We start from the raw sequence: 10,743 nt of genomic DNA, 5'->3' as shown, positions 1-10,743 counted from the left end.
TATTTCATGATGCTCTAAGTTCTTCCCAGTGCTCAGACTAGAATACAAAATGGTAGAAATGCCTGACTGACAACGTTCTTACCCAGAGCCTGATGGTGGGAGGGTTCTTGGCTGTGGCAACCCAGTCACTGCTGAGTCTGGAACTGGAAAAGAAAAACTCTCAGCTCACTTCTTACCTCATACTTAGAGCATTAGAGTCACAGTCCCCTGGAGACTGAAAGAGTAGGAGTTTAGCACTTCGATAGAACCTCTGGGAGTAAGTCAAACCATGAAAGATTCCCCTCCCATGACCAATATCATTGATAGAGTTCTTAGAGAGGTAGAAGCCCCTGGGTCTCTGAGCAAACCTTCTGGGGTTGCTAAAATGCTCTCTCAGGAAGGTAAACTGTCAAACAAGTTCATTACCCAATGATCCTTCCTCACCTAGTAGTTCACTACAATTGTAATAACCACCAGTCGAAGTTGAGAAAGAATATCTCTAAGGGCAAACTTTTTTTTTTTTTTTTTTTTCTGTAAAAAACAGTAACTGGTGTGGGAGATCTAGGTTCAAATGGATTCCTGTATCATACAACCTAGGAGAAAGCATATAACTTCTAATTATAACAGGATCTTTGTAAAATGTGACTAGCCTTTTAGGGCCTTGAGAGAATAAGAACACAGCCAGGATGAGAACATAAATGATGCCAAGGCAGCCTCCTACTCCTGCCTGTTGCTCGTATCTATAGCAGTTTCATTTCAACTGCATACAGCAGCTTCCTTTTTACTCTGCTGTTATCTTGCTCTACAAAGAGCCCTGCCTCGGGATCTTGCATTCCAGTCCCAGCTGTTCTTCTAGCCATTTATGTGACATTGGCCACCTACCTGAGTATTTGATGTCCCATATTTCATGTGAAGAAGATATACTTTCTTCATATGAAGCAATAATGACTGAATGTGATAATGAATGTAAAATGTATTTATCAGTTATAATATATTCCATGAAAGGATTTAATTTTTTCATTTTCCCAGTCCCATTCATGCCCTCAAGTTTGTTCATCCAAACTTTTCCTTCTCTTCTTACTAAGCTATTCCTTGAGGACTTTACTCTTTTCAAACTTAGTTATGAAAGCTATTTTATGCTTATGTAGATATATTTTAAACAATAATTTAATTTTTGAGTTGTGTTATTTTATCCCTTGATTGTTATGGGGAGATTTTTAAGTAATAATTATATGTAATGAATGACTATAGATAGCATATTCAAAAGCAGAGACATTACTTTGTCAACAAAGGTCCATCTAGTCAAGGCTATGGTTTTTCCAAAGGCCATGTATGGATGTGAGAGTTGGACTGTGAAGAAGGCTGAGTACCAAAGAATTGATGCTTTTGAACTGTGGTGTTGGAGAAGACTCTTGAGAGTCCCTTGGACTGCAAGGAGATCCAACCAGTCCATTCTGAAGGAAATCAGTCTTGGGTGTTCTTTGGAAGGAATGATGCTAAAGCTGAAACTCCAGTACTTTGGCCACCTCATGTGAAGAGTTGACTCATTGGAAAAGACTCTGATGCTGGGAGGGATTGGGAGCAGGAGGAGAAGGGGACGACAGAGGATGAGACGGCTGGATGGCATCACTGACGCGATGGACATGAGTTTGAGTGAACTCCAGGAGTTGGTGATGGACAGGGAGGCCTGGCGTGCTGCAGTTCATGGGGTCACAGAGTCAGACTTGACTGAGTGACTGAACTGACTGAATGGCTATAGATTTATATAAAAGTTTTGGCTATCCCCATCCCCAACTAACACACATTAAAAGACTTGAACAAACAATAACATAGTTTCTAACACCTCAGTGCTTCATCCCAAAAGTGACTCTAGCCACCCACCTTAACGAAGTTGCTGCCTGAGACAGACCAAGGCTGCCAAAAGAATCTACTGCTTACTCTAGCCAACTAGCGGACCCACTGACTCGGTGGACATGAGTCTGAGTGAACTCTGGGAGTTGGTGATGGACAGGGAGACCTGGCGTGCTGTGATTCATGGGGTTGCAAAGAGTCGGACGCGACTGAGCGACTGAACTGAACTGAACTGAGTAGGCCCTTGATTACCCTTTCTTAGAGCACTTACTGAAAAGGGTTTCCAATTGTGACTGCTTCCCTTATCCTTTTTAGATGTGTATGAATCTCTTTCAACTCAGAAGTGTCTTTCTCAAAATGCCTAAGAGCCATTCCTTTCAAGTGTAGTCATCAGGAAATGCAAGGCCTCTGTCTCCCAGTCTTTTTAACAGAGTAGATTCCTAATTTAGTTTATTGCCAGCTACCAGACACAGCTGGCCTTATTGCACTTATACTTACCAACCCTGTTTAATTTTTTAATATAAATTTATTTATTTTAATTGGAGGGTAATTACTTTGCAATATTGTATTGGTTTTGCCATACATCGATATGAATATGCCACGGGTGTACACATGTTCTCCATCCTGAACTCCCCTCCCACCTCTCTCTCTACATCATCCCTCTGGGTCATCCCAGTGCACCAGCCCTGAGGATCCTGTATCATGCTTTGAACCTGGACTTTACCTCCCTGATTCTATTGTGCCCATTCTCAATTTTGTCTCCATTCCCCCATTATTCTTTTAAACACCTATCACCTCTGTACAAGTTGAACTTGAGTTCAGTTCACACTGTACCTCTTACTTTTTTGCAATAGTATGCTACTAATTAAAATTTCTCCTTACTACTATAACTAGTGCCTAGCTTTGTTTATTTTTGATACCCATCACCTTGAAAAAAAGGCTCTTATTTGTAGCATTTGGGTTTCTCTGGCAGCTTACCTGGTAAAAAACTGCCTGTGATGTGGGAGACCTGGGTTTGATCTCTGGGTTGAGAAGATTCCCTGGAAAAGGGAACAGCTACCCACTCCAGTTTTCTTGCCTGGAGAATTCCATGGACCATATAGCCCATGGGGTGGCAAAGAGTCGGATTCGACTGAGCAACTTTTACTTTCCTTGGAGAATTTATTGATTTGCATAGTGTATATACTCCAGCACCATGACTGATTTCAAGCTACCTGCTCACAAAATCCCTGACAATTTAATATTCACCTCTCAGGAATGAACTGTGGATGTTTAATTGTTCAGTCACTCTGTCTTCTCAGACTCTTTTAGATCCTGTGGACTGTAACCCACCAGGATCCTCTGTCCAAGGCGTTTTCCAGGCAAGAACACTGTAATGGGTTGCCATTTCCTCTTACAGGGGGTCTTCCTGATCCAGGGATCAAACCTGCATCCTCTGCGTTGGCAGGTGAATTCTTTACCACCAAGCCATCCAGGAAGCTCCCAGGAATGAAAAAGCTACAGCAAATGAAGACAGTAGAGATGAATCTCATAAATAAATGTAGAGTGAAAAAATCAGGCACAAAAGATGTATACTGTAAGAAACAACGTCTGCAAATGCCAAAACAGGCAAAATCAATCTACAGTGTTAGATGTCATGTTATTGATTATAGCCGTGGGAGGGAAAGGGGTATGTTTAATATAAAAGAGCATGGGGAGTGTTGGCGACATTTCCAATATTCTGTTCTGAATGCTCATTATATAAAAAGTTTCCATCAAGACTTCTCTGGTGGTTCAGGGGCTAAGACTCTGGACTCCCAATGCAGAGGGCCCAGTTTTGATCCCTGCTTGGGGAATTAGATCCCAGATGTCTCAACTGGTGGCTCAGAGGTTAAAGCATCTGCCTCTAATGCGGGAGACTTGGGTTTGATCCCTGGGTCGGAAAGATCCCCTGGAGAAGGAAATGGCAACCCACTCCAGTATTCTTGCCTGGAGAATCCCATGGAGGGAGGATCCTGGTGGGCTACAGTCCATGGGGTCGCAAAGAGTCGGACATGACTGAGCAACTTAACTTTCACTAACTTTGTCTCAACTAAAGATTTGGAATGCCGCGACTAAAGATTCAGTGTGCCAAAATGAAGATCCTATGTGCTGCAATTAAGACCCAACACAGCCAAATAAATGTTTTTTCCAGTAATCATGCACAGATGTGAGAGTTGGACCATAAAGAAGGCTGAGTGTGGCAGAATTAATGCTTTCAACTTGTAGTCCTAGAGATGATTCTTGAGAATCCCTTGGACTACAAGGAGATCAAACATTCAATCCTAAAGAAAATCAACCCTGACTATTCATTGGAAGGACTGATGCTGAAGTTGAAGTTCCAAAGCTTTGGCCACATGATGTGAAGAGCCAACTCATTGGAAAAGACCCTGATGTTGGGAAAGATAGAGGGCAAGAGGAGACGAGGTGACAAGATGAGATGGTTGGATGGTATCATTGACTCCATGAACAAGAATTTGAGCAAACTTCGGGAGATAGTGGAGAACAGAGAAGCCAGGCATCCTGCAGCTCTGGGGTCACAAAGAGTTGGACATGACCTAGCAACTGAACAACAACAACAACACAGCCAAACAAAAAATAAAAATAAATATTTTTCTTAAAAAAGAGTTCAATCTCTATGAACTTCCATTTTGTTGCATATTTATATCTTATATAGTTCTCTGCATGTTTAAGTGTCATATTTCAGTAATGATTTTCACTGATAGTCTACCATCTAGCTTGTATATTTTGCATTCCTTTGGCTAGTTGCAGGCTCCACAAAACAAAAGGGTTGTGGGGTCAAGAAGTGAAGCTGACATATAGTATGTAATTTACTCAGAGTGTAGTCAATTTTTTACCAAGTCAAATAGAGAGTGAAACAAACTAGGAATCAGGCCCAAAGAAAGCTTAGTCTTTTCTTCTGTAATTTCTCAATCCTTTTGCTTTGTGTTTCCCACAGACATTTACATTAAATGCATTGCAACCTGGAAGATTTGTAAGAAAGAGATGAAAGATAGTACATTTCATTAATAAGTAGGAAGGCAGTGGGGGTAGTGATTGGAATCAGGAAGAAATCACTAAAGATAAAAATATGTCAGTGACAAGAGTGGGTAAGACTCGTTGTTATTGTTCAGTCTCCCAGTCATGCCCAACTCTTTTCAACCTCACGAACTGCAGAACGCCCAGCCTCCCTGTCTCTCACCATTTCCTGAAGTTTGCACAAGTTCATGTCTGTTGCATTGGTGATGCCATCCAGCCGTCTCATTCTCTAACTCCATTTTCTCCTTCTGTCTTCTGTCTTTCCCAGCATCAGGGACTTTTCCAGTGAGTCAGCTGTTCACATCAGATGACCAAAATACTGGAGCTTCAGCTTCAGCATCAGTTCTTCCAGTGAGTATTCATGATTGATTTCCCTTAAGATTGACTGGTTTGACCTCCTTGCTGCCCAATGTACTCTCAGCCATCTTATCTAGCATTACAGTGTGAAGGCATCAATTATTTGGCAATCTGCCTTCTTTATGGTCCAGCTCTCACAACCATACATGACCACTGGGAAGACCATACAGACCCTTGTCAGCAGAGTAATGTCTTTGCTTTTCAACACACTGTCTAGATTTGTCATGGCTTTCCTGCCAAGAAGCAATCATCTTCTGGTTTCATGGCTGCAGTCACCATCCACAGTGATTATAGAGTCTAAGAAGAAGAAATCTGTTATTACTTTCACCTTTTCCCCTTCTATTTGCCATGAAGTTACAGGGATGAACGGCAAGTCTTCAGTTCAGTTCAGTTCAGTTGCTCAGTCATGTCTGACTTTTTGTAACCATATGGACTGCAGCACACCAATACTCTCTGTCCATCACAAACTCCCGGAGTTTACTCAGACTCATGTCCATTGAGTCATTGATGCAATCCAAGCATCTCATCCTCTGTCATCCCCTTCTCCTCCTGCCTTCAATCTTTCCCAGCATCAGGGTCTTTTCTAATGAGTCAGCTCTTTGCATCAGACGGCCAAAGTATTGGAGCTTCAGCTTCAGCATCAGTCCTTCCAATGAATCTTCATGACTGATTTCTTTTAGGAGTGACTGGTTGGATCTCCTTGCAGTCCAAGGGACCCTCAAGAGTCTTCTCCAATGCCACAATTCTAAAGCATCACTTCGTCAGCGCTGGGCTGGATGAAGCACAAGCTGGAATCAAGATTGCTGGGAGAAATATCAATAACCTCAGATATGCAGATGATACCATCCTTATGGCAGAAAGTGAAGATGAACTAAGGAGCTTCTTGATGAAAGTGAAAGAGAATAGTGAGTAAAGTTGGCTTAAAGCCCAACATTCAGAAAACAAAGATCATGGCATCCGGTCCCATCACTTTATGGTAAATAGATGGAGAAACAGTAGAGACAGTGGCTGACTTTATTTTGGGGGGCTCCAAAATCACTGCAGATGGTGGCTGCAGCCATTAAATTAAAAGACTCTTACTTCTTGGAAGAAAAGTTCTGACCAACCTAGACAGCATATTAAAAAGCAGAGATATTACTTTGCCAACAAATGTCCATCTAGTCAAGGCTACGGTTTTTTTAGTAGTCATGTATGGAAATGAAATTTGGACTATAAAGAAAGCTGAGCACCATGATGTTAGTTTTTTGTTTTTTTTTTTAATGTTTAGTTTTAAGCCAGCTTTTTCACTGTCCTCCTTCACCCTCATCAAGAGGCTCTTTAGTTCCTTTTAGCTTTCTGCTGTTAGAGAGATACTATCCACATATCTGAGGTTGTTGATGTTTCTCCCACCTATCTTGATTCCAGCTTGTAATTTTCAGCCCAGCATTTCTCATGATGTGCTCAGTGTATAGGTTAAATAAACATGGTGACAGCAGACAGCCCTGTCATACTCCTTTCTCAATTCTGAACCAACCATTTGTTCCATAGGGTTCTAACTGTTACTACTTGACCCACATACAGGTTTCTCAGGAGACAGGTTAGATGGCCTGCTATTCCCATCTCTTTAAGAGCTTTTCACAGTTTGTTAAAGACTCATTACACTTTCTATTTATTACATTTTTATTAAATACTCACCATATTTAGACACTTGTTAGATTTTGGATATAGATATATATCAAGTAACAAAACTGACATGATTTTAGACAAAATATATTTTATAGTCTTATAGGGAAAAAACGAAAATTTTATCTTATCCAACTTATCTTGTGTATATGTATATACACAAATGTGAATATACATATAAATTTCGATACATAGTTTGAAGGAAAACAAACTACTTCAAAAGGAAAATAAGTAGCATAAATAGGATGGCTTTTCAGAAGTTCTTTAAAAGATAACATTATTTGAAAGTGACATTTGAAAAGAAACTCATGCAAAGAGGAATGAGACCATTGAAGTGCTAGAGGGGTTGAGGGGGTTGAGGAGAACAGTATCAATTTCCTGAAACCATACAGATCTCAATTTGTTTGAAGAATTTAGAGTGATAATTTGACTGTATAAGAGTGAACAGATGGAGGAAAGGTGGGAGTCAACGTTGGAGAGAATGGTATGGGAGAATACTGTTGAATCTTGTAAAGTGTGACAAGGCTTTGGATTTTATGTTAACTGTAATTGTAACATTTTATGGTTTTATTGAATGGCATACCCAATTTAACTTTAAAATATGTCACTTTGGTTTTGTTATGGAAAATATATTAGAATGGAACAAGAGTAGGATCAAGGAGAGTGGGGAGAATATTATGGAATTAATTCAGTAGAGAGATATTGGAAATTTATATCAGGAGAAACACTAAAGAGAAAAAGGAAGGGAAAACAAAACAAAAAAAAAGATTTGAGGATATATTTTGAAGGATTGACACATGATAATACTGAAGGACTAGAAGAAAATTTGAAATAAACTTTGAAATTTTCTTGCCCAAGCACAGAGAAACAAGAGCATTAAGCTTTCAGGATGGGAAAATTGAAAATTTACCTGTGAGCTTTAATAAATATTCAAAGATTGGAAAATTATAATCTTAGAATTAAAGAACTCTCTTTTTAACAAGTTAAGTTTTAAAATATGTTAATACACCCAGGTAGGATTGTTAAGAGGTATTTGGATATAAAAGTCTAAAGCTCAGAAAAGAGTTCTGGTTTGGAGATATAAATTCAAGAATTGTTGACATCAGTAGAGATGGAATTTAAATTCTTAGGAATAACTCTGAGCATCTAAGAAGACAGGGCTACATGACAAGACCACTGATAAAGACCAATTAGAGAGTTAAGAAAATCAAGAGACATTGATAACATGGAATCTGAGAGACAAACTTTTCTTAAGAGGAACTGATTACCTGCATAAGGAGCTCGATAAGAGGAAAGGCAAGATGTACCTAATGGGTTTGGCAGTGTGGAGGTCAGTAATGACTGTGGCAAAATATTGGCTGAAAGGTCTGAACCAAAACCAGATTGAAATGGGTTGAAAAGTGAATAGGATGCGAAGAACAAAAGATAGATTGTGCCATTTGTTATACTGAGAAATGTGACTGGAAAAGAACAGAGAAATAGACCCCTAGCTGGCTGGACATATATGACCAAGGAAATATATGCTGTGCTGTGCTTAGTCCCTCAGTTGTCCAACTCTTTGCAACCCCATGAATTATGGCCCGCCTGGCACCTCTGTCCATGGGGATTCACCAGACAAGAATACTGGAGTAGATAGTCCGTTCCCTTCTCCAGAGGATCTTCCCAACCCAGGGATTGAACCCAGTTCTCCCACGTTGCAGGAGGATTCTTTACCATCTAAGCCACCAGGAGAGCTCAAGAATACTGGAGTGGGTAGCCTATCCCTTTTCCAGGGGATCTTCCCAATCCAGGAATCGAATGAGGGTCTCCTGCATTGCAGGCAGATTCTCTACCAGCTGAGCTACTAGGGAAGCCTGAAGGAAATGTGTAGGCTTGTTTTTAAGAATGGAGATACTAAAGTATTCTTAAATGCAGAAAGCACTGTTCAAGTAAATAATAAAAGCATAAAGATTTAAGAAATAAAGAAAACATAAAGAAGTAAAGCCTTTGAGAATGTAAGAGGAGATGGGATTCATTGCATATGTGATGATAGGAAGATTATTACAGGCTAGGACAAAGATAAATAGAATTTTTTGAGAACAACATTGAAGTGGAGGAAAGACCTTGGTAGAATGTCAGTGCTGGGTGGGACTAGCTCTCTCTCCCTTCCGGAAGATGGTTCTCTTAATGGCCTTAATGAGCTCCTTGTTGCGAAGACTGTAGATAATTGGGTTGACTAGTGGTGTTAGTACAGAGTAGACTACAGCAAGCGTCCGATCAAGGGTCAATGAATAGCTCTCCTTCAGCCGCACATACATGAAGATGATGCTCCCAAAGAAGATGAGGACCACAATAAGATGGGAAGCACATGTAGAGAAGGCCTTCTTTCTTCCTGCAATCGTTTTTATCTGCAGCACAGTCCCAATGATTCTTCCATAAGACACCATAATAAAGAGGAAGGTGATAAGGATGATGAAGGCATTGATGGCAAAGTCCACCAGGACATTAGTGGATGTGTCCTTGCAGGCCAGGCTCAGAAGAGGTGGAAAGTCACAGAAGATGTGTTGAATTTCATTGTAGCCACAAAAAGGGAGCTTGGAGACCAGGATGACTTCAGATATGGGACATAGAAAGCCACAGGTCCAACAACCAGCAGCCATCTTGGCACAGAGCATGGGGGTCATAACTGCAGGATAGTGGAGGGGCCGGCAAATGGCCAGGTATCGGTCATAGGCCATTGCTGTAAGAAGGTAGCATTCAGAGGCCCCTAGGGAGTGGAAGAAGTAGGTCTGAAGGAGGCATCCTGAAAAAGAAATGGTCTTCTTATCACTGAGAAGATTAGCTAGCATCTTGGGGATAGTGGTGGCTGTATACCACAGCTCCAAGAAGGAAAGAATACTGACAAAGTGGTACATGGGTGTGTGTAGGGCTGCATCCAGTCGTATGACTAAGAAGATGAGCATGTTGCCACAGATAGTGAACAGGTATGCCAACAGCAGCAGGACAAAAATCCAGCCCCTGATATGTCCCACCCTGGGGAAACCAAGGAGCACAAATTCAGCCAGGCTTGAATGGTTGTGTGGCTCCATGAGAGGCTGAGGTGAGGAAGGAAAGAAGAAATTAAATTGAAGTAATTGCAAAATTCAACTCAAAAGTTTCTCTTTACTGTTTAGTCTTTTTTTTTTTTTTTTAATTTAAAGGCAGAACTTTCATTACTACTACCACTGCTATTGCTATTTGTATCACCCTAAAAATAATAATAGCCAACTCTCATTAGCACTCACTGTGCACTGAGCATTTTACAAGCGCTTTGCATTCAATATTTTACTTAACTTTCACACATTCAATCAGATAAGTACCATTGCTATACATGTTTTACCAATAGTAAAATTTAAGAGAAAATAGTGAGATTATGAAGATTTTCTATTTCATATAGATACCATGGTACAGAAACAGAATTTCACCTTATGCATGATACCTCCATGCTATTTACCTCTATGCTATGTGACCTTCCCCAAGCATTCTGTTCCCCTAACCTGGTTCATAGTTTTCCCTTCAGTCAGGTCTCCAAAGGTTTGAGACAGGAGGTAGATGCACTCTCCCCACCACCACCCCCACAGGGTAAAGCAACTAGAGATTCATTCCCTGTGGACTGAAACTCCCCAAGATGAGACTAGCAGAACAATTAAGAGAGGAGGCTGGCCCCTGCCCAGACCACATATTTCTCATTCTCAAAGTCAGGAGACCTCCCGAACCACACATGAAATCCACCTTGGCTAAGAGATGTGTGTGCACACATGGGATAATCCTGAAATATACTAAATATGAACAGTGAACCAGAAAAATCAAAATGATTGG

At 40.6% G+C, this 10,743-nt stretch overlaps 1 protein-coding gene across 1 annotated transcript; it reads right to left on the bottom strand.

Moving 5' to 3' along the window:
• Positions 1–9,020: 9,020 nt before the first annotated feature.
• Positions 9,021–9,974, bottom strand: LOC128045371 (olfactory receptor 6N2). The gene has a single exon (XM_052637871.1). It carries the CDS (start codon positions 9,972–9,974, stop codon positions 9,021–9,023), a length of 954 nt encoding a protein of 317 aa, XP_052493831.1.
• Between the last annotated feature and the right edge of the window lie 769 nt (positions 9,975–10,743).

The sequence above is a fragment of the Budorcas taxicolor genome, chromosome 3 (genome assembly GCF_023091745.1).
Source record: "Budorcas taxicolor isolate Tak-1 chromosome 3, Takin1.1, whole genome shotgun sequence".
In the NCBI taxonomy this organism is placed as follows: domain Eukaryota; kingdom Metazoa; phylum Chordata; class Mammalia; order Artiodactyla; family Bovidae; genus Budorcas; species Budorcas taxicolor.
Note: the sequence above shows the minus strand (reverse complement) of the source record. Positions and strands in the feature narration are given on the sequence as shown.

What these genes read in the sequence shown, in the direction of transcription:
- LOC128045371 (XM_052637871.1), bottom strand. Translation starts at nt 9,974, where the DNA reads ATGGAGCCACACAACCATTCAAGCCTGGCTGAATTTGTGCTCCTTGGT.